The sequence below is a fragment of the Cephus cinctus genome, unplaced genomic scaffold (assembly GCF_000341935.2).
Source record: "Cephus cinctus unplaced genomic scaffold, Ccin1 Ccin1_scaffold0168, whole genome shotgun sequence".
Classification (NCBI taxonomy): domain Eukaryota; kingdom Metazoa; phylum Arthropoda; class Insecta; order Hymenoptera; family Cephidae; genus Cephus; species Cephus cinctus.
This window is the reverse complement of record NW_014332892.1, coordinates 471,820-498,834: the sequence shown is the minus strand read 5'-3', so window position 1 is coordinate 498,834 and position 27,015 is coordinate 471,820. Positions and strand designations below refer to the sequence as shown.

The window sequence follows — 27,015 nt, the reverse complement described above, 5'->3', positions numbered from 1 at the left end:
CTTTGCGTAATAATTGCAAGAAACCGCCAAGAATTATTATTACTGCATAAAAGCGATATAAAAGAGTTAACTGCGTCTTGACTTTGACCTATGGGAAAATTATCAGACAATTATTCGAGAATAGCTTATAAAACTTGATTGGAATAAGCGAACCGTATCGTTGTGTGTGTTGGTACTTTATACAGATACTAAAAAAAAAAGACAAACGTTGAGATATTGGAGAAAATGATAAGTGAAAACAAGAATTCCTGTAACTATAAAACTCGACATAAAACCATGACGTAGCGTCGAATTGCCATCATCGCTCGAAGAAAATGTTGAACTGACAAATATTGACGTACATAAACAGAATAACAAATGATTTTATATTAAAATAAATTAATAATACTTTTAAAAAACACGTAAGGTGGTCCAAACATTCCAATTCGAAGATTTTCAAATATTGAAGAATAATCGTGCAACTATTCCCGGATTAATCAAACAAAAGTCAAAACAATATTTCCCCACGTTCTTTCCCGACTTCATTCCTATCCGACTACTCGTCAATTATATACACGAGAATCCGTTTTCATGAAGTTGACGTCAGTTGTCACGATGTCACATTATCCCACAGCGGAAGAATCTAGTAACTACTTATTTGCACATACTATATGTGTCTACTCGCATGCAAACTCATATTACGTATACGTAGTATCTTTACCTAGCTACATGCCGAACATACCATGTCGTATATACATATACAGGTTACTAGACAGCTCAAACATACTACCTGAAACTGGCTTTACCATAGAGGTCAAATAACGAGCTAACTTCAGCTGGTATCTTTGAGCCATATATATATATATACTGCCTGTCAATGTTCAAAACTCTAAAAGAGACTTGTTAACAAGAAAATGAATTTCGCTAGACATTTCCTTCCGTAAGCTATACCAACATGTAAACCATTAAAATGACTCACGTAGTCTGTTGTCAAAGGGTATGAAAGGTAAAGTAAAATTCAAGGTGACGATACATTTTAATTAATTTTCCTTTCCAAGTCCAAGAAAAAATTGAGATAATTTAATAAAATCTTAACTGTGTCCCAACGACTCGGCAGAACAGATATTTTTGTGGGATATGGGTATATTACGTAATTTCCATATGCGATGGAATTCACAGAACGTTTAAGAGAGCTATATACGAGTGATTATTTTAAGACGTTAAATTTTCTCGATTTATGCGAATGTTCCTGGGATATCGTAAAGGGGATTCCCAGTATGAATGTTCGGGGAGTCCCCGCGGCTAAAACTTTGGTATGCTGATATGATAATAGATCATGATTATCCACGTGTGATCGTGATTAACATGATTTCAAGTTCTTTTTGATTCTCCATACAATACATAGTTATATTATCCATAATATTTTTGATATATATATACACGGTTATAATTAATGTATACGTCACTGTAAATGCCTCTACAAAATTCTTATCCGTGTAACGTAGTACATGAGCTAACAAGTTTTGTACGTATTAGGAACTGATTAAAATACTAGAAAGAGCCGGTAGTGTTAACACGTTCTCTTAACGGTATAGTCAATAGAAAAAGGGTTAGTAAATTTCTTGAAATGCCATCCATTGGCGTAGTGTGATTTTTCATATAACCAATATGGTCTTTGATACGATGAACTTATTAGTAAAAATGTACTAATACGATAAAACGATGCTTTCCCAATGATCGATCATATGTGGTCACGGAGTGGGCGGCTCAATAAAAATCTTTGTCAACGGCGACAGTGGTTGAACTTGACCTTAAAAAAACAGGAACGTCTGGTAGTCAATGATGTCGCAAACAACGTACGTTCTTGGTGGCAACAGGAGAGCCTCGAAAGATTCACAGTATACAGGTCTTTTCAATTACGTAATTTTGTATGATATATGTGTATGCATATACAGGTATATATGATTTCTTAGAATGAATTTCCGAGTGGGACCTTTGTGCAATTGGTACCATCACTTTCGTCGTCCTTGGATGAAAAAAAAAATTAATTTGTATAAATAAATTTGACTGTTAACAATATTGAATTTTATCTTAATATTAATCAAATTCGTAATTGGTATTATTCTAACCTTGGTTCCATTCTGGGCTAACAGGATTCGTAATTGTAATTATCTCAGTTGGACGAGAAGAGGATGTGACTTTGTCCTCATTAAAGAATTCATTGAGTGCTCGTGTGAAATGAAAAAAAAATATTTCGAGCGGGACTCATTGGTTTTTCCATAATGATTGATTTCACTGTTTTCCCGCAGAACACGAGTCCATCGGTTACACACGTTATCTCGCATCTTACATACCGATTTCCTAGACGCGAATACAATGGGCGATGACTTTATAGTTTGTGGGGAGTGGACGAATGTGGGTTTTGAAATGCGAAGGACAATTATACGTGTATATATATATATATATATATCACAACGTAAGAAATCTTCAGAACCGGATATAACGAATTAGTAATAAAAAATAATTTGAAAATTTTAATCTAACGATTTCAGTGTAAAATCCAATTTTCCAATTAAAAATAATGTGGATCACGTTCAATTTGATGGTTATACATTAAATCAGTGAACTACATGAAAGTTTAAAATATCAACCTGATGTCAAACATTACGCAATCAATTATTTTTTTTTTCGATCATGAAGGAAATAAAAAAATATTTTCAAAAATTTCTAATGCCTCCATCTTTTTCGGAAAATCCATTTGTCAAGTTCGCGACTCCGTGTAAAAGCCCACGAGTGATTCAGGATCAAATGAGAGTAGGGTAACTCGAGGAATCGCCAGAGTGCGAAGGACAGTTCTGGCTCGACCAACGAACGAGGACCCGATCGTATATAAGATCTTGTCTCATCGTAGAGCTTCAGTCTTACTTGACTGTTCAAAGATTAATAATCGATGTAGTATAAGATTTGAAACCAGAGAGTAAAATAGTAATCACAAAGAAGTATAGATAAACGTGTGTTTATGATGAGATCAGTTAAGTGCAAAGTGGTGCCACTAGTGGTACTGTTAGTGATAAGTGGATCATCAGCTAGACCTGGTAATTATTTTAAAATTTAAAAAAATATTCGGTATCCGTACCAATATTTATTTTGAGAAAAAAAAACATTTTTCGTGTATAAGTGATTTTTTAGGAGGTTAGTGATTTTTTGAATAATTATTGTGTAGGGCTTCTGCTTGGACATCTAGCTGAAAACGCTGGAAGATTGTTGGACCCCCTTGGCCTTTTTCATCGGGAATCCGGAAGTCATGCATCTGCTAATAGCAAGAATTTGGGCACGAGTTTCAATTTAGGTCCCATAGGATTTTCTACCAGTTTATCCAGCTCTCAGGCATCTGCCAATTCGAATGGTGGTTCGGCGTCAGCATCTGCTAATTCTAATGCAGCTGCGAAGACTGGTAATTACGGTGGATACGGAAGTGCTAATTCAAATGCTGAAGCTTCTGCAAATGCTGGTGGTCAGGGTGAGTTTTATAAAAATTTTGAAACAGTCTGTATGTGTGATTTTGTGGATGCAATTTTTATGAGTGAATTTTTCATACAGGACACAGCGGTGCCAATGCTAACTCTCAAGCGCAGTCTTCGGCGTATGGTGCTGCTGGAGGATATGCACATTCTAATGCGAATGCTAATGCTAACGCAAATGTCAATATTGAATCACTTTATGGAAATAATTTCGGCTCTTCACTTTATGGTGAACCTTCAGGAAACGGTGGTTTTCAATCCAGTGCTAATGCTAATGCAAACGCAAATGCCAATTCTGGTGCTAATGCTGGAGTGATTGGAGGATCCCAGTATCCTTCTGCACCTGCACCTGCAATTCCAAGTGGTGTTTATGGAGGATCTCAATCGAATGCCAATGCCAATGCCATTGCCAATGCTAATTCTGGTGCTAATGCTGGAGTGATTGGAGGATCCCAGTATCCTTCTGCACCTGCACCTGCAATTCCAAGTGGTGTTTATGGAGGATCTCAATCGAATGCCAATGCCGAATCTAGTGTAATAGGAGGAGTAAATTCTGTTCCTGGTCAATATCCAAGTCGTCCATCCAACGTCCCTGGACCAGTTCATGGATCTTATGGTGATTTTTATGGTCACGGAGGTCATAAACATTATGGCCACCAGCATCCTCATAAGATGGCTGTCCCAGTAATCCTTGTCGAAGGTCCACCACCACGTCCATCGTATCCGATATATGCTGAACCTCCTCCCCCACCTCATCCTAGACCTATGGTGCAAAGACCAGTTGAAATTGTTATTGTTGAACAACCTGTGCCAGTTCAACCTATTCAAACTGTACAACCCGTTCACATTCAACCTATCCAGCCGGTTCACATTCAGACCGTTCAACAACCTCAAGGCATGAATCGTTCATTGATAAAATTAAATTTGCTGTATAGATATAATAATTTATTAGTAGATTTTCAATAATATTGCATTTGTTATTTCAGGCGATTATGCTGGTAACAGTGGTTCTTATGGATCGTCCAATGCCAACGCCAACGCAAATGCAAATGCAAATGCTGGTGCATCGGGATCTGTTCCATCCATTACAGCTCCAGCACCTTCGCAAGGATCATACCATGCAAATCCTTTTTTGAACGGCGCCTTATCATCAGCTAACGCAAACGCAGATGCTAGTGCAGGAGCTCAAGGATCTTCTGGATCTGCTGGAAATTCTTTCTCAGGTGGATCTGGATCTGGAGTTAATGGCGGAAGTTATGGTGGATCAAGTGCAAATGCAAACGCAAATGCAAATGCGAACGCAGGAGCTCAAGGTGGTGTCACTGGTGATAATCTTTTCCTAGGATCATCCTCAGGAGTTCCCGCAGGACCCAGTGGTAGTGCCCCTGGAAATCCTTTCTTGCAAGGATCCGGTTCCCAGGCGACTGCCAACGCTAACGCAGCAGCTCAGTCTACTTCCGGAAGTCAAAATCCTTTCCTTAGCGGAGCATCCTCACCAGGAGGATATGCAGGATCACAAGGCGGAAGTGGTTCACAAGCCAGCGCAAATGCTAACGCTAATGCCAATGCTGGGTCTACCGGAAGCGGAGTATACGGAGGATCCACAGGAACAAATTACAACCAAGGCCAAACTTCCACAGTACTTGGAGGACAAAATCAAATTCCCGCATTAATTCCTGCACCTGTTGCACCTTCAACCGGAAGTTTATCCCAAGCAAGCTCCAATGCCGCTGCTACCGCCGGAAGTTCCTCAAATGGTGCGGGAAACGGAGGTGGATACGGTTCATCGAATTCTCTCGCATCATCATCAGCTAACGCAGGTGCTTCCGGTTCCTCAACAAATGCCATTTCCAGTTCGAAATCATCATCCTTCGCCGGAGGTGCACAATCCTCTGCCAGTAGTTCCAGCAAAGCTTCAGCCGGATCTTACGGTGGATTTGCTAATGCTAATGCCAATGCACAAGCTTCTAGTCAAGTCACTTCCGGCGGATTTGGACCCGCTTTTGCCTCGAAGAGTTCTGCCGGAAGTCAGGCCTCCGCAGATACCCGCGATATGCTCATCTTCAGCAATTAATTTATGATAGACTTTAAGAATTCTTAATAATCCATCCTTAGATTCTCAGGTATCCATTCGGTCGGATGTCGCTCATAATACTCCAGACGTTCACGATTTGCCTGCATTTTCTAAAATATTCTCTCTCGTGTCATCTTTCGAAAGAAAAAAAGACAAAAAGATGGAGGTAAATATTGAAATACAAAATTAAAGAATGGGAATCGTTCGTGCAGTACATTAAAATATTTATTCATGGACATTTTCATTAGATGATACAGACAAAGACGTCCGTGGGAAGCTGTGTGATTTTTTTTAATTTATATCCAATTAGTGGTAATTACTTTTGTATCGATCATTATCCTACTAGGAATTTCCGTCTTCTAATTGACTCCTCTGCCACGAGCATTTATTCGTCTCTAAATGTGGCACAAATTATGTAATATATTATTACGAATAAGCTCATGCTACATCATCGTTACACTTTAATAAGAGTTTTAAATAAAATATAATATTATTTTTGACATGGCTTCTTTTAAGATCAATTTTTTTTCTTGCTCCTGTATATATAGATATACGTCTCGTAAGACCGCATTCTATCACGGCCATTTCGTATTCATTAGCTTCGAGCGCTTTTCGCAATTTGTCTGAGAATCGACTAAGGACTTTTATACATAATTTAGCATATACCACCGGTTAAATTATTATAATAAATTCTACCATGAGGTGACATAACGGTATGATAAAGAACAATAAATTATTCTTAAAACGTTATTGAGAATTTACCACGGAATTCAGACTTGAACTATGATACGCTAATGGAATAAAAATTCCTTAAAACATGTACAGAAATTTTTTTTCGATATTAATATTAATATACCGCTTTTGAGAATGTATGATTAATGCTAAAAATTAGCACATAACCAAAACATCAATTTCCTTTGAATACCTCTATTTATATACCTAAGAACGATATATTTGTATTTTTCAATTAAACGATGCTTAAATCAATTACATTATCTGCTATATACATATATTATCGTAGTACTACAAATTATTGTAGGTTTTTTATAATTAAATTATATATCATTTTCAAAGGGTCGCTGTAATAATAGTATTGTGTTATAGTTATTAAATTCAATTTAAAAAAAACGGCTAGAATGCGTAATATAAGATCCATTAAATCAGTATTACCAATACCTGGAAAATATATTACTGTGGCATTCTTATTGACAATAGGAAAGCATTAATAGGCCCCTTGGTCACGTGGTATAGTCTGTATAAAAATTCCGATAATTCTTTATCCATTTCAAATCCTATAAGTACTCCCGTCTAAAGCAAAGACACCCCCATAACAAAACAGACCACAGTCCAGTTGCATTGGGACTTTCGGAAAATTCACTTGAGAATGAAGTGCATAGTGATCATGGCTGTATTAGTCATGGGGGCCATGGCATTACCGCCTTTGCCACACAGTGCGAACAAGTTAAGAGAAGGTGAGTGTATTTTTGTGAATTTTGAAAAAATCAAAAATCTTTTTTATTTACTTGAACTTTTTGTAAAATTAAAGTTGGCATGTATACTCGTATTTTTTTTTGTTAGACTGTATTATTTTGTATAAATTTTGTTGTTGTGAAATATTAATTTTAGGATACAGATCCGAAGCCTTTGTGAATTTTGTCAAAAAGTTGGATAGAAGCAAACGACAAATTTTTGGTTTTAATAACGGTCCAGAATATGACGACTATCCGTCGTAAGTATTTTTAAATGTGAATAATAATAAATTATTATCAAAATATTCTTCAATATATGTGTGAAAAATTATATCTAGTAAACAAGTTTCATTGTTTCTCAATAATTGTACGTATAATAGCATACAGGTTCTGTGAATCATATATCCTGTTATAGGTAAATACGTTCTCTTTGGCTATCTTGTGACATAATACCTCAGGCTATCAATTGCTAATTAGCATTGTAATTTTGAAACTACATGTTATGACACGGAGAAACTTTTTATCGATAACATATTTGTTAAACGTCCGTAATATATTTTTCATAGTTTCGAAGAAAATTTTTCTTTGCCTGTTTCATTCAATTTATTTTGAAATCGCAGTTTCGGCAGGCCCTTTGGTCATCGTCAATTTGGATTAGGTAATCCATATCAAGGTGGTCTCGGATTTGACAGGGATGAATCCTATTCCGATGCACACAGCTACAATATTGGAGTGAATTTGCCTTTTGGTAGTATTGGTCTTTCAGCAAGCGACGCGCATGCTCACAGTGATCATTTTGGATTACATGGTAAAAAATAATTGGAAAAAGTCAAACTGAAATATAATTATTTCAATAATTAATTAAAGTCTGTATAACTGATAGATTATAAGATAGTTCATACAGATTCACTTTGGAGAGACAATAGACTGAATAATTACTAAAATTTTTATTATGTTTGGTCTTTATCATTAAGTCTAGATCAAAATAATTTGTACAACAATATAGTAAAGAATATATATATATATGAATTGTCATACAAAATTTTTGCATGAATCTGTAAAATATCCATTATTTACTTAATAACCCATAATTTAATGGAAATTAATATTTCCAATATTTTTATATACTCGTTTACCTATAATTTGTAAAAAATGTGATTGAGCAGTTATAATAACGCAGTGTAAAATGCAATTAATTATTAGCAAAGTTGTTATCCTCAAATTGACATTTCCTGCAAAAACCCACGCAAATGATCCTTTCCGGTTTTGACATTCAATAAAACTGTCAGTAGACAATATCCAGTCTGACAGGTTTACCATTGGCAAAGTCATTCCTCAAGAACATCAATAGTGATTATGCTAATTCGAAGGACATTTCCGGAATAGTGAATTTGGCAAAAAAAAAATTGGCGAGTATAGTTCATCGTCCTACTATTTTAAACCACAATGACTAATCATTAAGACGACCAATTAGCGCTTAACTTTCAGTTATGAAAGTTCCACAGTAAGATGCGCTCTTTCCGGTCGTCCCTGGACCGGAAGGTCATCTACTTCTTTCGACCAATCGGAATTAACTAAGAGTCATTTACTCCGATCACTTCCTTTATTCACGAACCACACGAAATCATTTCCTCACACTTTGAAAAAATACTTGAAGCAATTAACTATAAAAGCTGTAGACCTGGTCAAACGACGTTATTCTAAATCAGAGCGTTGGAGTGAAGAGATCATTTAGGGTCTAGAATATAATTTTTGAAATCATTTCGAAATGACTTTTCACATTAGGTATATCGTATTGACTGCGTGTATTTTTATCATTGAAAAATCATTAGCCAAACCGACTCTAGTACAAAGTGTAAAAGTTGGCAATGTACCGGATCCTGTATCTCAACCGGTATCAGTGGATGCTGCACAGGATGCAGAGAGTGCAGGTATATAATTAATACGAAAAAAAAGTAAAAATACAAAAAAATCTTAATTAACGTATAAAATAAATAAAAATCATCTCTAGATTCCGTGAGAAGTCAACGTTCTCCGCAATTTGGATTCCAAGATGATTACGATGACAGTTCCGACTATTTCAATGATTCTGAAGCTCGGCATTTCAAACACGGTCACAAGCACAAACACAGACCACACCATAGGCCTCATCACGGTGGACACGGCTGCCGTAAACATCACGGCTGTGACGGAGGGTAAGTAATAAAAATGAAAAAAATTTCAAAATTAATAAAATACAAAAAAATTTTTGAAAAATTTTCTCCCATCCAAAGATGGCAACCGCACTATGAAGTCGTTCACCAAGGAGGTCATCAAGGACATGAAGTAGGACATGAAATTGGTCACGGAGGTGGACATGAATTTGGACACGGAGGTGGACATGGATCATTCGCCACAGCTTCCGCAGGATCATTAGGCGTCGGTGACCATCATGGACCACAAAGTCAGTCCCACGCTCAAAGTGCAAGTTTTAGCGTGGGACCTTACACGGCAAGTTTTAGTTCTGCTCACGCGTCCTCTGGGGGTCCTGGAGGATTTGAAGGGTGCGTATAAAAAATTTGTTTAAAATCAAAATCTCATCCCACACCAAGTAAGGAACATCGAATCCCCGTACAGGCTTAAAGTTGTCGAACTCCTCCGGTTTGGCTGGTATTTTTTCTTTTGTTCTTATTTTCTTGGTAGTGCCAATCCTGTTTCTTCGCATGCGGAATCCTGTGAGTTTACATGGAAAGATCACGAACTAGTCGAGGGTACCAAAATGAATCACGGGTCCATGTGGGACGGTGGCGGGGGTGGGGGGGAGTCACTTGACAGATGCTGGAACATCTATATACAGATGCATTCAATATGTTGATAGTAGACTTACATTTATAGTATATAAATATTCATATATACAATTGTAAGTCCTTATATATATATAAGGGTATTTTTATATCTATATATCGATGAACACGTATATGCCCACTGTGCAGGCCAAGGGGTGTCGTAATGCTGGCGGCCATTGTGTCAGCGAATGCACAATGCTTTTGTACGTGTGAAACGGAAGGGACAAAGGAAAAATGAATCTTCTTGGTTCTCAGGCGATTTGCAGGCGGCCAGACAGACGGGATAACTCGTTTTAAAGGGATCTCAGACCGGACACCGAGTAGTCGGTTGTTGGTTCGCGAGGATCCAAAGAAACTTGCCGAGACGACTGGTCTCATTGTGCATTTTTTTTAGTTCGTATCGGGTACTCGTTAATTTCGGGTTGAAAACGACACTTTAGAAATTTTATGCTTAGACTGAGAATAATAATTTTTGGAAATCGTGAAAGTTATGATTTTAGACTTGGAGGAATGATGGAAGATTTTTAAGGTTTTCTTTTTATTTGTTACAGACTTGACTATTGAGCAGCGGACTGATCGAATTTAAATTATATTAATTACGTCATTGTTATTTATTATCGTTGATAGTTTAATGAAATTGGAATAAAGCCCTATTTTATAGAAAAATAATGAACCTGCTGTGAAATTTTGTTCTTCGATGTACCGTCCCTTTGTTCGCCATCTCAGCCACCAGATGTTCCCAAAAACAAGAAGAGCTCGATTCTGGCGACGCATGAGAGTCGAGGATTAACAGCACAAAGAGAAATTAAAAAAGGGACGTAAAAAAGCAAAAACATGAAATCGAGATACGAAAAGCCTCGTGCAATGACCGTAGAATCTGAACACGCAATCTTTGCAGTGCCGTACAAGTAAATTTTTTAAGGTCCGTGTTACAGGGAAGACGTAGCAAATAATTTTTGAGTAGAGGGTGAAAATTTAATTTTTTTATTATAAAATTCGATATTTCGAATTTTATAATATTGTATCTCGATGGCTTCGTCGGATATGTTAATTCTAATTCCCAAGGGTTGCAAAGCTTTTGTCACAAAAAACTCGATCGTGGACAAAATCAGATTTTTGGATTCTCAATCGTATGGCTACGAATGTTAGTCTGCAGTTTTTTTAAAAAAATACACTTTTTGAAAATAAATCTAACAGTTCGAAATGATAAATGAAAAATCTTTTGTGAACCAAGTATTTTTTATTCTACGGACGTTACTGGATAAATACGATCCAGCCAGCCGGTAAACCAGTTCCGAATAAAAAAATGAAATAGAAAGTGGTTTGTCCGGTGCAACTGCCTACAGTTTCTGACGTTTTAAAGCACACTGCGGGAACCTGGTGTTCCTGTTCTTCGCGAAGTATAGTAAGTGCATAACCTCTCTCAGAGGTGCCTTCGTCATTCTGCCCGCATTTCTCGTGCGGTTGTCGACTCGGAAAGTGTCTTCGGGATATACTCGGTAAGCGGAACCATATGTTGGGCATAAGAGCTGAGAACGAAATTCAAAGATTATCGGAACGGGAGATACCTGTAGCTGATAAAAAAATCGGAATATACAAAAAATAAAAATTTTATATCTCAATTTTTCGTACTTTATTTTGAGCTTACTAAAAATAAAATTACACTTCGCAGACATTTTGACTCTTTTTTTTTCACAGTTGTTCGTTCCTATTGCGAATACACGCGTATACTTTCGTAAATGGCGAGTGATGAGATTGCATAATTAAGTTCAAGTCGATGACCCGTAAAAAGCATAATTATTGATTCACTGGAAAAATTATTTTTTCATTATTCTCAGCACGATTCTTTGTGACGTTATACTCGGTACGGGCACAAAGTCTTTCTTGACTTTTTTTCTCTTAAGGTTACGGTTAGTCGTACAAGTGTCTCTTGGGAAGGTAGAACGTAACGAAGCAGCTGATAACGTTTGACTTTACAGGAAAAGGAACAAATTCAAATTTTTGGATCGTAAACAGAATATACGATCCATTTTGCGATGGCAAAACTTTTGGTACTTTTGGTCATCGCTCTGGTCTGCGTTATCGTTAACGGTCAAAATCAAGCCCCTAATCAGCAACGTGAGTGATAGTTTAGACACGAACCATTTCTTTGTTATTTTGTATAAATTTTATATTTTTGCCATTTTTTTTTACTTTAGCCGTAGTAGGACAGACTTTTGATGAAATTATAGTCTCATCCGATTTGAATGTTAGACGAAAGTCGAAGGAAAATCGTCAAGGTAAAAAATTACTAACCAACGTACCATCGGGAACTACCGGACCACCTGGGAAATCAACAGCAGTTGCATCAAGGCTAGTTTCCAGCGACGGAAGTCACGTCACACTGGAAAAACGACAGCGTCGTGACGTCACAAAGCTGCGAGAAAGGTAAACGATTTATTTTCAAAAATTAATTTATGAAATTGATATTACCGAAATCGAACTGCAGTGTTTTTTTATCGACGGTCGGTAAAACGAGTTACCGACTAAAATTGGTAATCTAGAATTGACAATCTAGAAGATCGATAGCTGATCGAACATATCGATTTAGAGATTTTGACATGAGTTCGCACAGATGACTATCGATGGCGGTGATCGATTCGTTATTATAATTATTTCATAGAACGATACAAATATAAAAGTGTATCGTCCAATTTAAATGATTTACATGAATTTATTATAAAATTGAAAATTTTTTAGGTTCCTCAATTTAGGTGTCGCTGGATATTTGCTGGATTCTCGGAAATAATGAAAATTTTTTTTACAATCACGGACAACCGCACGGTCTTCACTCCCTCATCTGTGATCACACATTTCGACTGAACTTTGGATTTCGGCTCATGTAACAAAAAGTATCAATAAATTTTTCTGTGTCATAACACCCACTGCATTTTCATTAAACCAATCAGTATTCGTTTTCCTGTTTGTAATATTGAAATTCAAAAAAAATTATTATCATTGTTTCTTGTTTTCTTGATCATTGTCTAAGATCACGTAATGCATTATACAGCAAAATACGTTATCGTAAAATAAATCAATCCTGTATGAATTTTTACACAGTATTATTTCACAGTGTGGACGTATCCTTAACCCTTGTACGTCACGATTTCGCCATAAGTCTTGAGTCGTGCATATAATTGTAAGGCATTCCGCGTTCAGGCAAAGACTAAAAATCAGCTTTGTGAAATATGGCAGAACAGTTGAAAAGGCAGCCGCCATCATGATCACAATGGCCGCTGCAATGCTACGTGACAAGCACTGTGAAGCCACGAGCCCTTTTACCCTAAAGTATTCTAATAATTCAATAAATTAAATTCAACGTAATTTGTGTATACTGAAAATTGTACGAAGCTATAATTTTTTTAAAATTTTAATAAAAGCACTAAAATTTTATCATCATACAAAAAAAGTCGAAACAGTTTCAAACTGAAGTATCGGACTGAGTAAAAAATCAACAGTTATATATACGTTTGAACAACAAGACAATTTTGTATTCTGCACATCCAGCTGGAGCTGCGCCATATATTTAATGGTGGCTTCGTGATTGGACTGTATCATAGTTACGATAAGAGAGCTAATCTTGCAAATTTATGTCGTCCGACACCACTTTTAATTATGTATCATTGCCAAAATGTTTGGCATTGGCTTATAAAAAAGCATCAGAGATATAACTATAGCGAAATCATTGCTATTAATTTATCCTTGATTAGGTATCCCGCGCGTTTTCTTATAATTCGATAATAGCGATTTATGCGTAGAATCGATTATCCAGTTCGCAATTAGACCATTGCCAAAAAAATACGGTAATTGCTCAAAATTAGCACGTCGCTTCGTTTACCGTTTCAGTGAGTGTCCTTTGAGACGAAATATTTCGTCATGGAAATATGACGGTCACTCTACTCAGTGTATTCGCTACTTCATATTCTAACTGTAGTGTACAGTGTATCAGTGTAAAAAATCGGCGGCTCAACATCAAAGATTTTTAGCCGATCTGATCTTTAAGCGATGTCATATGTACAAAATTTATAAATACCAATTGCCAATATATATAAACTTGTCAAAAGGCAGTTTAGAGGACATGCGGTACTCACAATGGCAAGCCGATGTATTTTGTTAAAAAAAAAAGCCTAAACTTTGGGACATGTGGCATTGAAATTCTAACCTAATCTAACCTAATGAACTACTTCTTAGCCCATCACAACTCGAAGTGTCCAGCATGAAAAATTTGTTGGAGAATTCGGTGTGAGTGCCGCCAAATGGCTCTGGAAGTATACGTTATATATAAGATTTTTCCAGGTCCACCCTGGAAAATACCAAAAGTCCTCATAACTGCCAATACACAACAAAAAAGGTTCTGGAAAGCAGCTTTTGAAATATTTATATCATGTAATAAATTGTAAGAAACTATCATGAAAAAATAATGATGATAATCATCGAGTCAAATTTATCATATACAGTATACATATATGTATACATATATATTACTATATCGGTATGTACTATAGATTCTATTGCCTAGTTAGACTGCTAATTTTTTATATGACTTAATCAGGTACGTCCTGCAGTGTCATTCAGAATTGCATCCGATTGACATTCTTCATTGGCATCATTAGACTTTATCGATTCAGGATTCGTATCGATACTACACGATCGTTTATGTCGCCATGTACACCTGCGTCTATTTTATGTCTTTCATGGAAAAGCTGGCATTAAATCGCATCCCGGCATTGAGTGACTACTGATCAGGACTAGCGGTATATCCATGCGAATTTACAAGATCAACGGAAATGTAAAGCGGTCTCTAACCTGAGCTTCTGGATTTACCAGACGACTTCGTGATTCGTGTCTCGATAATCCTTGGTCTCTTGTTAAGTATATATTAAAATTTCATGCGTACACAGACCAACCAAAAAGCATTTTTACCTGCCGGATGTATTTATGCGTTTGGTTTGAGTTTGCAGTGCTTAGAGATTCTATAGGAATCAGCATAGAAATACAAATGACAGTAACATAGTTGTTATTGTCGGACCACGTGTTCAAATCTGTCATTTTGACAGGTGGTAAATAATGATATCTTTGCAGTATGCACGATGCACTGAAATATATTTTATTTTTCTATTTTGGTATCCACTTCCATAATTTCGTGAAATGTCACGTGGCATTAGCTACGAGTCGTATTGTTTGCGAACTGTCAAAAATAAAATGCTCAGCACGTGGACCGACTGTGTATACGCTATTTAGATTAATATTAATGCTTTTGAGGAAGTATTTTACGTTCGCAAATACTGTATTCAAGAACGTTTCTAATTCAATGAGTGATCGTGAATCATTCGGTGATCATTGGAGATCAGCACGTCTTTTATGTGTCGAAGGATTTGGACGCTGCTTTGCAATTAACGATCTGAATCTCGGGTGTCCTTCGACGTGATTGGTTTGCCGATCTTTGCCTTTAAGTTTGATGCGAATTGCGGTTACGCTAGATCGTAGCTGATCTTTTATTATTTTTTCAATTTGTCCTTTTGAGATATAGTTACGATCGGTACAGAAAAAAAAAATTGATACCAGTTGGTATTTCGAAAATGAGAAATTTTAATAAAAATGAAAAAAAACTGAAGATTTACTATTGTGAATATAAGTCTACTTCGCTTCGTAAAGCTTGACTAGAATCCTTATCAGCCGCTTAAATTTATAGCCATATAAATATTAATTATTGTTCATGTAACTGCAAAAATATATTGTTCTCCGTGATAAATTATATCAGAACATTTGAAATTCACAATACTATCGGTACGGCACGCTTAAACGGAGATAGGCTAATCCTAATTCAGTTTACACAACACGATCGGCCAAGACATTATCCGTGAGACGCGTGGTCCCGTAAAACAACGTTGAATTCGAATTGCGATTTTTGGGTCTTTCATGATCATCATTCATTAGTATGCAATGACGATCGGGACCGATATCTTGTAACGCGTATGAGTATCAATTTCAATATTTCACCGCTTCCTGCCAGTGGCTGTAGCCTGGCTTGATTATCATTTCATTAACAGTATCTACATGCGTGAGCCCCTCAGAGCGTTCAAGACACGCAAGATACAAAAGAGCGATTCCAAGACGATATGAAACGAGATGAAATCTGTGAAATAAAAAAAAAACTAAACAAAACTATTCCAAAAATATTTTTCATCTTCCGCATAAGACGGACTTAACTCTCGTAGGTTCGTTAGCCGACGGCAGATGCGACGCGCATTGCGTCGTACACAATGGAATTGCGCGAAATATGGAAAGTCGTGTAAAAGACCAAACAAAGGGATTCCTGAAGAGTCGACAAACAGACTGAGGGATGGACGAGAATTGAATATCATTAAATTGCGTCATCAGTTTTCTTCTGGCATACATAAAAAAAATTTGAAAAAAATTTTTCGTCTCTGATCGTAAAAGAATTTTTTTTTTTTTTAAAAAAAGTTTGTTTCTATCAATTTCTTCGATACTGCATTTTACATCAAGTCGATGCAAGGTGCGTTCATATATGTAATGAACGTGCATACGAATTGTTTCATATGTCTACCGAGTATTGAAGTACGGTTAATGACGTCTATGTATATGACATAACTTCCTACAAGAGACGAGCTTTTAATATTGTGCTCATAGTCATACCACTTCGGCCGTCTGGTATGACTGGCCAGAGGCGACGATAATTCTTGGGTACGATCAAAAGTCCGTAGGAGTCCAATGGCGGTGGCCGTGGACATCGTGCTTTGAATTAACAATGTTAAAGTCAGATCCGCCTTGACGTGTCACTGTCCCTTCCCCGTGTACTTCTTCGGGTTTAAGTAAGGATAACGAGGAAGGGACGGCCCTGCAGGATTCCCAGGATGGGTCCTGCGCGACTGCTTTCTAAGAAGGAAGTTACACAAAAACGCCACTTTGTCCTTGTATAAGGATGGACTTTTGCAAAATTTTTTATTTATTAAAAAAATTCACCATCACTATTGGAAAATAAAAAAAAATATATATATACACTGTAAAGCGTCTCGATGCAGAGGTCGAACTCGATATTTATAGAATTACTGAAATTTATGAACCTCCGCCATCTTTGCTACGTCGACAGGACATTAGACCCTTTTATCACGCCTTGACGATTCAGCCAGGAACACGCGTTGAAAATTCCAGTATTACCATTCGTACGAATGTCAGTCATCCCCATTGAAAAAAATAGGATAAATAAAAAGTTAAAAAAATGAATAAAAATGTAAATCGATCGATCGATCTTATAAAAAAAATAGTGATAAAAATTTATTATGAGAAAAAAAGTGTTTGCAAATCGAAGGCGTTTTCCCGTTGATTCATTCGCTTGACTTCCAGTGTGTCTCCTGCGCTGCCGGTCTTCCGAATTGAGATTACGATCGGGTCGCAATTAATTCATTAAATTCAGTGATATCATTATCCATGAGGGTCACGTAGCTGTGACCAATGCGTGCAAGCGTTACGCACTCGTATATGTGGATGGTTAATGAAGGGGTGGGGGATTAAGATCCCATCCCGTCCTATCGGATCCCATCCCATCCCATACGATGGCCAAGCCATGCCAACCCATCCTGCATGGCTTAAGGACTAGCCAGGTATAAAAGCAATGGCAGAATGGTAAGAAGCATCACCCATCAAAGTTTGCGAACCAAGTAGACCTCGAGTAGTGCTTGGATATCGTCGATAGAATTTGATCGAAGTACCTAAAAAAAAAAATAAAAAGAACATCAAAAGTACCGAAAAATAATAGTACCAAATAAATAAGATTAATTCAGGATACAAAGTGCACTTTGAGAAATTCAAGGATAACTTCGCGTATATATAATACAAGGAAGAAGCCTCTACGAAAATGACGTCCTGGTTCACCCTGTTGTTGGTCGTCGTGGGGTCAGTCGCGGTTCTTACGGATGCCCGTGCAATTTCTGCGGAGCCTGGTAAGTCTATGGTGAATGAAAGTAAAGACAGAAAATTTTGAATTTTGAATCCTTTCTAGTATCTATCATGATGGACCCTTATGGGAATCCGGTTTTGTTCGTACGAGAGAAAAGAACTCCGGTCCATCCTTATCCTCATAGGGCGATGATGTTCACCGGTTACTACAGACCTGCTAGACGTACATCTAACGTGGGTCAGGCAACTGGAGTCTATGCTCAGGGTAATGCAGTTAGTGGTGGTGCCTACTTGGGTGAATCGCCGTATCTAAAACGTGGGCCAGAGCCTGTCGAGGAGATTACAAGTGCGGAAGCTGAAGCTGCGCCTGAGAGTCCCGAGCAAGATCAGCAGGACCAGCCACAGTTCCAGGTTCAAGATCAACAAGATCCTCTGCCGGTATATGACCTGACTTAGACTAATGTCAAAACAAAAATGGTACCCGATGAACCGGAAGGATAATATTTTGTTCATTGTCATCGTTTCAGGAAGAATCCGAGTACCCCGTAGCAGATCCTGAACCAGTTTCTCAAACTGAAAGTGCTGTGATAGCACCTGCTGAAGAACCGGTTGCTCCTAACACCGAAGCACCTGCTCCCGCTGCTGCACCAGTCAAACCCCCAGGTCAGAAGAAGAGCAAGAAAACTCCCCTGCCGATACCGATTGCACCAGCTGATCAAGATGACGAGGACGTCGAAGACGAAGATGAGGAGCCCATCATTCCTTTCCTGCCTCCTAAGGGAAATCGTCGTCGTCAAGGATACGTTCCCAATTTGAACAACTTCTTCCCCATGGTCTTCAGTTTTCCGGGAGGTGTCGCCCGCGCTGGTTCCTCCGGTTCACCACCAGGCGCCGTCACTGCCATAGCTAACAGTTACTCCACTGCAAAAGGTGGAGTCGCCAGCTCGGTTGCCACTGCCTACGGCGGTTCACCTAATGGGTAATAATCGGATTTATAAATTTTTAACAAAAATCCCCAAAAAAAATTTTTTCTTATTTTTAATATCGTTTCAGTAAAAAGCAAAGACGAGCCCCCGTCGCCGAAGAATAAAACGGTCTGACGTCACGAAGAATTCAAAAGGATCGCCCGAAGTAACGATGTCCAAACTACTTAATATTAAAGCTAGGAAACCAAGTGACCCTCAAGTATCTAAGGATGCTCGGCGGCCCTTGCATTGTACTTGCCATCAGCAGAGATCCTGTTAAAGTTTTCCTCCGAGTCAAGAAACACGTCGTCCAGTACCACAGCCTGTAAAGATTGTAGACACGACAATTAGATAATCGTCTTGATAAAAAATCATTCGGCTATGCAAAAACATTTTTTTCGTTAGCAAGTCGTTAGCCTGTATATGAAACTGCTGAAATATATAAATAAAAGTATTAAAAAGAAAAAGGAAGAATCAGTGAATGCATAAGAAGTCGTGAGTCAATAATTTTTTTTATATATACTATAATTAGTACAATACTTTCGTAATATCTGAAACGAGTATTTAAACCGGATCGCCTTGGGCATCACGCCCATTTTGCAAATTTTTCGCTATTTCACATTTCGATCCGCCCGTAAATAACATAAACCAGGAAAGTGCATGTTAAACAAAATATATAAAAAATTATTCTCTTTAAACGAACAATCAACGATTCGTATCTAAATGGTACCAGGGAACGTATCTAAATGATATCATTTTAACATAGTCGTTTTCAGTACGGATTTTTAACGATATTTTGCCAAAATATATTCGATAAAGAACCAGATTTCTTTACCTTGCAACATCTCGCGATTGTAACACAAAAAAATATGAATATTACTGGAATATGCTAATATGTCGATTCACTATAAAAAGTTGCGGAACCGTCTGCTACTGTGTAGTTCAACGGGAGACACGGTCGAAGCATCTTTAGAATTGTCAATTTTCGATACTTTTCAAGATGAACACCAAATTGATCATTTTCGTTTGCATAGTGGCAGCAGTGTTCGCTATGGGCGAAGGTAAAGTCGAAATATAATTTTTCAAAATTTTATTTCATTTTATATTCACTTTTTAACTTATGTCCTCAGCCGGCACAAGGGTGCGTCGGTCACCGGGATTCGTACATGGAGGCTATGGAGGCTATGGAGGTCATGGAGGTTATGGGGGTCATGGAGGTTATGGAGGCCATGGAGGTTATGGAGGTTATGGAGGTTATCGAGGTCATGGAGGTTATAGAGGTTATGGAGGTCATGGAGGTGGATACGGTGGACATCATTATGTAGTATATAGACCCGTCTATCCCGTCTATTATGGAAGACCCGCGTATGGTGGATATGGAGGTGGTGCTGTTGCAACAGCTACTGCATATGCCTCGGCCGGAGGTTATGGCGGTGGATATTGAAGTTCAAACAGCTGGAGCAACCATATGGGTCATTTAAACAATAATATTGTTTATGAAACACGTGGATTAATTTGCCAAAATATTCCATTGTGGCGAATGGTTAAATTTATTTTGAAAAAATAAATACAAATTTTTAAAGCATTACGTAATTTTTATTTATAAAGAACCCTCGTTAGTCTACAGTTATCTCCTGGGATATCCGTTGAGTATGAAATTATTTCTGGACGAAATTTTTTTACACGTACGTCTGCTTATTGAATAGATCTGATAGTCATTGTGAAATCTTTTACGCGTACTCATTTACTATATACCATTATATATATATACCGTATACTATATACCATTACGAGGAGTTAGTATGAACAGACTGTATGAAGATGCTCGCTGTAATAAATTTCATTGTCGTGTACGTCTCAGTTTAATGGGAAGTTTATCCAAAATATTAGCATTAACTGAAAGTGCAACTCGAAGAAAATTTTTGCGAAAACATATAAACCTTGGTCATGCAATTTTTAAATAATAATGCGAATGCTTAGTCTGTCGTAGATTTTGAAAATCTTCAATTTTAATCGTTAATAGCTATTCTATTTAAAAGTGGATACGAACAATGTAAATTAATTTTTTTAGTGGTAACTTATATATTGTGTATCTAAATAGGTTCGCCAATAGATGCGGAAATATTGTGAATCTTCAATATAGGCAACGAACTCTTTCTCGTAGCTACAGGCGACGTTATAAGAAAAAAACGTTGAAAAAAAAATGACAAGTTGTTCAGAGTAACGTATCATAATCATCATAATCGAAATTTTTTACGGGAGAGGATGATTAATGGTATAAAAGAGTTTGGGTTCTCCATTAGGCAGTCAGTCTGATTTTTTCAAGTGCAAAGGAGGACAGAGAGGAAAAATGTTTAAAATATTTTTGATCTGTTTGTTAATGGCGATAGCTGCGGCTTATCCACTAGGTAATTTCAGTATTTTTTTATTATTGATAAAATTTTGATTTATCATTAAATTTTTTGATCGGACATTTGAAGGTTTTGGTAATTATGGAGGATACGGTGGACACCATCATGGTGGTTTCGGAGGTCATCATGGAGGATACGGTGGACATCATCACGGTGGTTTCGGAGGTTATCATGGAGGATTTGGAGGATTTGGAGGATTTGGAGGACATGGGAAACCCGGATTTGGATTTGGATATGGACGTTGAATCATACTGTTAAGTTATTGTTACACGAGGAAATTTCAATAGAAATACTGTAAAGTTTTAATTAGGCTATTTATATGGAAAAAAAATGTTTAACTTTTTATTCGAGATTTTATACCGAATAAATATTTTTTAACGAATCGTTGCATATTCGTGATTGAAGGATACTAATTGTTTTTCCTTTCTCAATTTAGATATACAGGGTTAGTCAGTAGAAACGCACCAGCAGAAGTTGGCCACAAGTGGCCGACACGGCAGTGTGGCAAGGATACTAATTGTTTTTCCTTTCTCAATTTAGATATACAGGGTTAGTCAGTAGAAACGCACCAGCAGAAGTTGGCCGCAAGTGGCCGACACGGCAGTGTGGTCTTTTCAAAAAATGACATGTGACTGTGACCGATTCCCATAAGCGCAAACTGACAGTTCACATAGCAATAAGGTTTTCGAAATATTTCAATAGTTAGGTTACTGAAATAATTAATTAACATTGTAATGACAAACTGTAATATCAGTTAAGATTTATTTTCACAACAGATTGCAATTAAAATAATGTAAACTTTAAAATATTAACACTTTGATATTTCCAAGTAATGATCACAACTGCAATTCTGCAATACAATGCTGCAATTAATTTAAAAATTAATTAATTGAAATGTTTTCATAGGAAAAAGGTGCAGGAAAAAAATCTGTTGTGAAAATAAATCTTAAATGACATTACATTTTGTCATTACAATATTAATTATTTATTTCAGTAACCTACCTATTGAAATATTTTGAAAACCTTATTGCTATGTGAACTGTCAGTTTGCGCTTATGGGAATCGGTCACAGTCACATGTCATTTTTTGAAAAGACCACACTGCCGTGTCGGCCACTTGCGGCCAACTTCTGCTGGTGCGTTTCTACTGACTAACCCTGTATATACGTTGTTAGGTAAAAATATTTTTTATTAATAAACGATTGTTCAAAATCGTGTACAACAATGGACTTATTAAAATTCTACTTTAAATAGGACCATTGTATAGACTTGATTCTAGGGATTAAAATTGGGTTGGCATGAAAGTAATGAGACACTCTAGAAAACTCGACAATGTCTTTTTTTAAATTAATTGTTTTCGACCATATTCTAGTATGTTCTAGAACATTCTAGATACTTCCGCTCTGTGGGTATATTCAATAGAATATGGTCAAAAACAATTATTTTAAATAAGAACATGTATCGTTTTCTAGTGTCTCATTACTTTCATGCCAACCCAATATAATTATCATAAATCTACGATAATTTCATTCGAACCAAAGCTGCGTAGTAGAATTAACAAAAGTTAATTATCGAAAAACGTCCGTTTCTTAAAAAAAAGAATCCAGAATAAAAATGTTCAACTAATTACGAAACCTTAATATTTTCAAAAATTATAATTAAAAAATGTACTTATACTACAATCAATTGAATAAGACACGAAGAATTAAAAAAATTAACAAATTAAATTAAATTTCTCAAAATTCGAGGTCTCGATATATACCTGTTTCACTCGCACTCATACAGGTACACGAACAAAAAAATCAAAGGACTATGACTTTCCCTGATCGGCATATTATTTTGACCACTTTTCAAATCATCATCGAAAAACTTTCTTTTTTACTGATAGTTCGTTACATGACAGTTCAGCAAAGATGACAGGCAGCTACCATATCCTGCTTGAGCTGAGTGGTAATTCCATATATTAGTCCGCCCATTTGAGTCTTATGGTAAAACCATATTCAAGTGGTGCGTTTGGGATGAATAACCTGGTATATTATTAACGAGTACCATTGTGTCTCTATTTATCTTCAGGCAACAGAGTGAGACCCAACCATGCTCACGGTACTGATGGCAAATTTCAAACTTCACCCACAGTCAACCAGTATTGAACAACGAATCATTACACTGTATTCAAGTATTAAATTATACGCAATTTTGTATAATAATATTTTAATTAAAATGATAAAATCATCTGGAATTACTTTTTTCCTAGGAAAAATCAATTATCTACGATCAATGATTTTTCTCTTGTAATCCCATCCACTGCCATCCTTAATACGTGCCTCCATATACAGGGTGAATCACCAATCGTGATCAGTAGAGATTACTTTGTTATTAGCGGCCCGATCGAAAATGTTTTTATCAGCTTTTGCATGGTTTCAAGAGAGCTTTAACGTGATAGTGAAAAATTACTGTTCAACTCTTTTTTTTTATGTTTTTTTCAAGGTTACCTTGAATTTTTGGCAACTGAACATATAATTTTTTTACGCCTGTCTGTTAGAGGATTTCAAGACGAATTCAGCACATGTAAGGACATGGCATTTTTTTCATCCGGTTCGAAAGAAAATTAAAAAACTTTGTATCGCAAGGAGAATCACAGCTACGCCGTTATACGCATCCATTCTGTCGTCTTCAGTCGCCATCAGTGTAGAGGAGAGGCCATAAAGAATGCAAAACACTCTTTTGTTCACCGTCTACGCGAGGGCATTGCAGCTCGTGGACTCCATTTTGAACATCGCTACAATTAAGATTGGTAAATTTTGACTTGTCAACAACTTTGGATGAGTAATAACGGCGTAGCTGTGATTCTCCTTGTGATACAAGGTTTTTTAATTTTCTTTCGAACCGGATGTAAAGAATACCATGTCCTTACATGTGCCGAATTCGTCTTGAAATCCTCCAACAGACAGGCGTAAAAAAAATTATATGTTCGGGTGCAAAAAATTCAAGGTAACCTTGAAAAAACATTAAAAAATAAAGTTGACCAGTAATTTGTCACTATCACAGACCTCTTAAAACCATGCAAAAGCTGATACAAACATTTTCGATCGGACTGCTGGTAACAAAGTAATCTCTACTGATCACGATTCGTGGTTCACCCTGCATAAACTACAATGAAACGTTCAACGAAGTCCCAAGAAAAAAGAATCACCAGAGCGTGGATGAGTTTAAGTTTTTCTATTCGTAAATAATAAGTCACTTTTTTCCCCAGACGTTCTGCATATCACGTAATCCCAGAATAACCACATGCATTATACAAATGATCTCGAATTGAAATCTCAAATCAATAAAACGACTATAAATTTGTATAAATCATTAATAATAAGTATGTATAAATCAGTAATAAACATAAAAAAAAAAGTAACGTCACCTACGATAAAACCCATAATCATTTTCACAAATTTCCCAATTGACTTTTAGAAATCCCAACTCCAGTTGACGTAGAACATTATCTCGACACTCAAAAAGCCATTGGAGACGCTTATAAAGAAATACATTAAGTATAAAATCAAATCACTTCTAATGACAGCAAAGTCTAAACAATATAGCCCGTGGCTACGGACGACGGTAGTAGAACGCAAAGCAGAAACCCAACGTGAAACAGGTTTCGGACTGAACAGCTAATCGGTTTATGTTCGATGACTCACGATAGAGAGTTCGGGGGTTCCCAGATGATTATCAAAGAGGTTTGTTTACTTCCTTTGGAAAATACTACGTCACAGGTTATATTTGTATTAATTAGACAGACTTTCACGCGAGTCAATGGATCTTCATTTCTCAAGGTTGGACGAAGGTTCTCTCGATCGGGCGTTAACGAAAAAATGACAAAATGCGGAAATTCCTACAGTTTATTTTTTTTTCATGGTCAACTCGTTTAAATATGCATGGAGAATCCCGACAAACATGCTAATAAGACGACATGTTTTAGGAAGCAAAGTGGTGGACTCGGTATAAGCTACACACGGTTTACCTGCGTAAGTAGGACGTAACAGGTTCCCCTCAAACAGTTTGGGTTTGATTCCCTATATAAGTTAAGCTATCTGAATAGTTAGACATCATTTCTTCGTTTTGAAGTTTTAAGTCGAGTGATACAAGGCAGACAGTGTTTCCAGTCTTTGAGAATTTTGTTTCATAGCAAAATTGCAAAGAGGGATAATGGCGAGGATCGTAGCATTGCTTGTGTTATTGGTGATGACCACTGTGGCTTTTGGTTATCCAACCATAAGAGTTGGTAACGAAGGTAGATTTTTTTACATACTTGTAATCTCTGATATTTAGGATAAAACAAAATTTTCATAGATCAACATACAGATCCTAACCTCAACATTAAGACACGTACTTGTAAGATAACTCGAATAAGACGTCTTAGACAGGACTTTTGGACAATATCCTTCATTTGGGTACTGGCAAAAATAATGTTTATATAAAAAAAAAACTTTTTTTCAATTTTGAGTGGTTACTGATTATTATGATTTTTTTGCAAACTGCTCATCATTCACTTCACATTTTCGAGTGCCAATGGATGATCGAATCTATTGACTTATGGAAATTATTATTTATTTTTGAACTCTTTTTTTAGAATTTGAAGCTGTCCCAGTGAGGGTTATTAGAGCTGCTGAACCGGATCCACATCACTATAAGAGAGGAAAATATGGCTTTGGTGGTGGATATGGCGGATATGGTGGATATGGTGGACATGGTGGATATGGTGGACATGGTGGATTCGATGGTGGTTACGGTGGAGGACCAGGTTTCGGGGGCTACGGTGGATACCCTCAAGGAGGTGGAAACTCTCAGGCTCAAAGTTCCGCAAACGCTGCTTCATTTAATACACCATTCGGCAGCGCGTCATTCGCCAGTTCGAATGCGAATGCCCAGTAAATAAAAAAAATTATGAATAAAAAAGTCATTCGTAAAATTGACATAAAATTAACGAAATATTTTAATTACAGAGCTGGAGGTTACGGACGATGAGAGAGGAAAAGAAAAAGGTGGGAAAAAAAGGAAATTTAACAAGGTCAAGTTACAGCGTGATCAAAAACCATAAAATCAAAAGACTATTAATGCCCTCATTAATAGCCACTCCTTCTTATTCCTAAGTGTTATGTGACTGAGTTAAGTTTTTTATACAATAAAGTTTATCGACAGAAAATATCTGTTACTCTAGAAAAAATTTTTAAAAATTTTATTATGATCCTCTTCTTGCCAGGATAAATCTACGGATATAGCTACTAAGCAGCATCAAACATAACCCGTCCTAATTTCAATGTACATTGATCTTACAATTAGTTAAGGCTATACCTATACTATATTATGCTATACTCAAAATAGTATAATATACAATACCAAACTATAGTTCAGCACGTGATTGGTCGGTTCCAGCATCGCCGTGAGTTTCGACCATGAACCACGATTCGTTCTGCGCAAACATCGCTCCTGATGACCGATACTGTCCATCAGGCATCATTGAGAATTAGAAATAAAAAAGTTTACTGAGCGAATATTCAACTCGTGACCTCTAGGGGGGTACCGTTATTCCCAAAAAAAATCCATTTTAAGAGCTATCTATAAAAAATATATATAATGAACTTAAAAAATTGGCTAATCGATATTTCAGAAAGTAGTGAAAAAAAATATATATATTTTAAATTATCAGAGATACATTTTTCATATAAAAATCCCATCGATACGTATATACAATTAATGTTGACAGGAAGTTTTCTTTGATCCACAAATGGAAGTCCCTGAGATATGCCAATCGAGCCGTAACTATT

The 27,015-nt window shown here is 36.7% G+C and overlaps 8 protein-coding genes and 1 long non-coding RNA gene across 11 annotated transcripts; all 9 read left to right on the top strand.

The window, feature by feature from the left end:
• Positions 1-2,850: 2,850 nt before the first annotated feature.
• Positions 2,851-6,074, top strand: LOC107264139 (uncharacterized transmembrane protein DDB_G0289901). Of its 2 annotated transcripts, none has more exons than XM_015732062.2 (4): positions 2,851-3,074; positions 3,203-3,499; positions 3,580-4,116; positions 4,487-6,074. In XM_015732062.2, exons 1-4 carry the CDS (start codon positions 2,999-3,001, stop codon positions 5,572-5,574), a joined length of 1,998 nt encoding a protein of 665 aa, XP_015587548.1. In that variant the 5' UTR covers positions 2,851-2,998; the 3' UTR covers positions 5,575-6,074. The 2 variants fall into 2 exon arrangements, with proteins under 2 accessions (XP_015587548.1, XP_015587545.1); XM_015732059.2 differs by having other exon boundaries at positions 3,580-4,395.
• A 547-nt stretch (positions 6,075-6,621) lies between these two features.
• LOC107264141 lies at positions 6,622-8,225 on the top strand. The gene is made up of 3 exons (XM_015732064.2): positions 6,622-7,046; positions 7,201-7,303; positions 7,664-8,225. Exons 1-3 carry the CDS (start codon positions 6,959-6,961, stop codon positions 7,860-7,862), a joined length of 390 nt encoding a protein of 129 aa, XP_015587550.1. The 5' UTR covers positions 6,622-6,958; the 3' UTR covers positions 7,863-8,225.
• A 443-nt stretch (positions 8,226-8,668) lies between these two features.
• Positions 8,669-10,541, top strand: LOC107264140 (kininogen-1-like). The gene is made up of 4 exons (XM_015732063.2): positions 8,669-8,974; positions 9,055-9,238; positions 9,317-9,586; positions 10,420-10,541. Exons 1-4 carry the CDS (start codon positions 8,812-8,814, stop codon positions 10,430-10,432), a joined length of 630 nt encoding a protein of 209 aa, XP_015587549.1. The 5' UTR covers positions 8,669-8,811; the 3' UTR covers positions 10,433-10,541.
• A 682-nt stretch (positions 10,542-11,223) lies between these two features.
• Positions 11,224-12,788, top strand: LOC107264142. Its single transcript, XM_015732065.2, has 4 exons — positions 11,224-11,367; positions 11,848-11,986; positions 12,067-12,295; positions 12,608-12,788. The coding sequence occupies exons 2-4, from the start codon at positions 11,905-11,907 to the stop codon at positions 12,654-12,656; spliced, it is 360 nt and encodes a 119-aa protein (XP_015587551.1). The 5' UTR covers positions 11,224-11,367; positions 11,848-11,904; the 3' UTR covers positions 12,657-12,788.
• Positions 12,789-17,547: 4,759 nt separating this feature from the next.
• On the top strand, positions 17,548-19,256 carry LOC107264393 (skin secretory protein xP2). Its single transcript, XM_025081218.1, has 4 exons — positions 17,548-17,868; positions 17,928-18,262; positions 18,352-18,803; positions 18,878-19,256. Exons 1-4 carry the CDS (start codon positions 17,784-17,786, stop codon positions 18,912-18,914), a joined length of 909 nt encoding a protein of 302 aa, XP_024936986.1. The 5' UTR covers positions 17,548-17,783; the 3' UTR covers positions 18,915-19,256.
• A 179-nt stretch (positions 19,257-19,435) lies between these two features.
• On the top strand, positions 19,436-20,374 carry LOC107263856 (neuropeptide-like protein 30). Of its 2 annotated transcripts, XM_025081219.1 has the most exons (3): positions 19,436-19,850; positions 19,920-19,970; positions 20,007-20,374. In XM_025081219.1, the coding sequence occupies exons 1-3, from the start codon at positions 19,790-19,792 to the stop codon at positions 20,231-20,233; spliced, it is 339 nt and encodes a 112-aa protein (XP_024936987.1). In that variant the 5' UTR covers positions 19,436-19,789; the 3' UTR covers positions 20,234-20,374. The 2 variants fall into 2 exon arrangements, with proteins under 2 accessions (XP_024936987.1, XP_015586989.1); XM_015731503.2 differs by having other exon boundaries at positions 19,920-20,374.
• Positions 20,375-21,082: 708 nt separating this feature from the next.
• On the top strand, positions 21,083-21,582 carry LOC107263914 (glycine-rich RNA-binding protein 2). The gene is made up of 2 exons (XM_015731586.2): positions 21,083-21,197; positions 21,270-21,582. The coding sequence occupies exons 1-2, from the start codon at positions 21,140-21,142 to the stop codon at positions 21,443-21,445; spliced, it is 234 nt and encodes a 77-aa protein (XP_015587072.1). The 5' UTR covers positions 21,083-21,139; the 3' UTR covers positions 21,446-21,582.
• A 1,446-nt stretch (positions 21,583-23,028) lies between these two features.
• LOC112493821 lies at positions 23,029-23,438 on the top strand. The gene is made up of 2 exons (XR_003058632.1): positions 23,029-23,149; positions 23,273-23,438. It is a non-coding gene; the product is annotated as an uncharacterized LOC112493821 (long non-coding RNA).
• Positions 23,439-25,249: 1,811 nt separating this feature from the next.
• Positions 25,250-26,414, top strand: LOC107263908 (glycine-rich RNA-binding protein 5, mitochondrial). The gene is made up of 3 exons (XM_015731584.2): positions 25,250-25,481; positions 25,821-26,118; positions 26,194-26,414. Exons 1-3 carry the CDS (start codon positions 25,397-25,399, stop codon positions 26,213-26,215), a joined length of 405 nt encoding a protein of 134 aa, XP_015587070.1. The 5' UTR covers positions 25,250-25,396; the 3' UTR covers positions 26,216-26,414.
• The last annotated feature ends 601 nt before the right edge of the window (positions 26,415-27,015 follow it).

Coding starts and splice junctions, on each gene's coding strand:
- LOC107264139 (XM_015732059.2), top strand. CDS start 2,999: ATGATGAGATCAGTTAAGTGCAAAGTGGTGCCACTAGTGGTACTGTTA. Junction 3,075..3,202: donor TGGATCATCAGCTAGACCTG/GTAATTATTTTA, acceptor ATTATTGTGTAG/GGCTTCTGCTTGGACATCTA. Junction 3,500..3,579: donor TGCAAATGCTGGTGGTCAGG/GTGAGTTTTATA, acceptor TTTTTCATACAG/GACACAGCGGTGCCAATGCT.
- LOC107264141 (XM_015732064.2), top strand. CDS start 6,959: ATGAAGTGCATAGTGATCATGGCTGTATTAGTCATGGGGGCCATGGCA. Junction 7,047..7,200: donor TGCGAACAAGTTAAGAGAAG/GTGAGTGTATTT, acceptor TATTAATTTTAG/GATACAGATCCGAAGCCTTT. Junction 7,304..7,663: donor GAATATGACGACTATCCGTC/GTAAGTATTTTT, acceptor TTGAAATCGCAG/TTTCGGCAGGCCCTTTGGTC.
- LOC107264140 (XM_015732063.2), top strand. CDS start 8,812: ATGACTTTTCACATTAGGTATATCGTATTGACTGCGTGTATTTTTATC. Junction 8,975..9,054: donor ACAGGATGCAGAGAGTGCAG/GTATATAATTAA, acceptor AATCATCTCTAG/ATTCCGTGAGAAGTCAACGT. Junction 9,239..9,316: donor CATCACGGCTGTGACGGAGG/GTAAGTAATAAA, acceptor TCCCATCCAAAG/ATGGCAACCGCACTATGAAG.
- LOC107264142 (XM_015732065.2), top strand. CDS start 11,905: ATGGCAAAACTTTTGGTACTTTTGGTCATCGCTCTGGTCTGCGTTATC. Junction 11,987..12,066: donor TCAAGCCCCTAATCAGCAAC/GTGAGTGATAGT, acceptor TTTTTACTTTAG/CCGTAGTAGGACAGACTTTT. Junction 12,296..12,607: donor GTCACAAAGCTGCGAGAAAG/GTAAACGATTTA, acceptor AAAATTTTTTAG/GTTCCTCAATTTAGGTGTCG.
- LOC107264393 (XM_025081218.1), top strand. CDS start 17,784: ATGACGTCCTGGTTCACCCTGTTGTTGGTCGTCGTGGGGTCAGTCGCG. Junction 17,869..17,927: donor TGCAATTTCTGCGGAGCCTG/GTAAGTCTATGG, acceptor AATCCTTTCTAG/TATCTATCATGATGGACCCT. Junction 18,263..18,351: donor ATCAACAAGATCCTCTGCCG/GTATATGACCTG, acceptor TCATCGTTTCAG/GAAGAATCCGAGTACCCCGT.
- LOC107263856 (XM_015731503.2), top strand. CDS start 19,790: ATGAACACCAAATTGATCATTTTCGTTTGCATAGTGGCAGCAGTGTTC. Junction 19,851..19,919: donor AGTGTTCGCTATGGGCGAAG/GTAAAGTCGAAA, acceptor TTATGTCCTCAG/CCGGCACAAGGGTGCGTCGG.
- LOC107263914 (XM_015731586.2), top strand. CDS start 21,140: ATGTTTAAAATATTTTTGATCTGTTTGTTAATGGCGATAGCTGCGGCT. Junction 21,198..21,269: donor AGCTGCGGCTTATCCACTAG/GTAATTTCAGTA, acceptor GGACATTTGAAG/GTTTTGGTAATTATGGAGGA.
- LOC107263908 (XM_015731584.2), top strand. CDS start 25,397: ATGGCGAGGATCGTAGCATTGCTTGTGTTATTGGTGATGACCACTGTG. Junction 25,482..25,820: donor CATAAGAGTTGGTAACGAAG/GTAGATTTTTTT, acceptor CTCTTTTTTTAG/AATTTGAAGCTGTCCCAGTG. Junction 26,119..26,193: donor AGTTCGAATGCGAATGCCCA/GTAAATAAAAAA, acceptor TTTTAATTACAG/AGCTGGAGGTTACGGACGAT.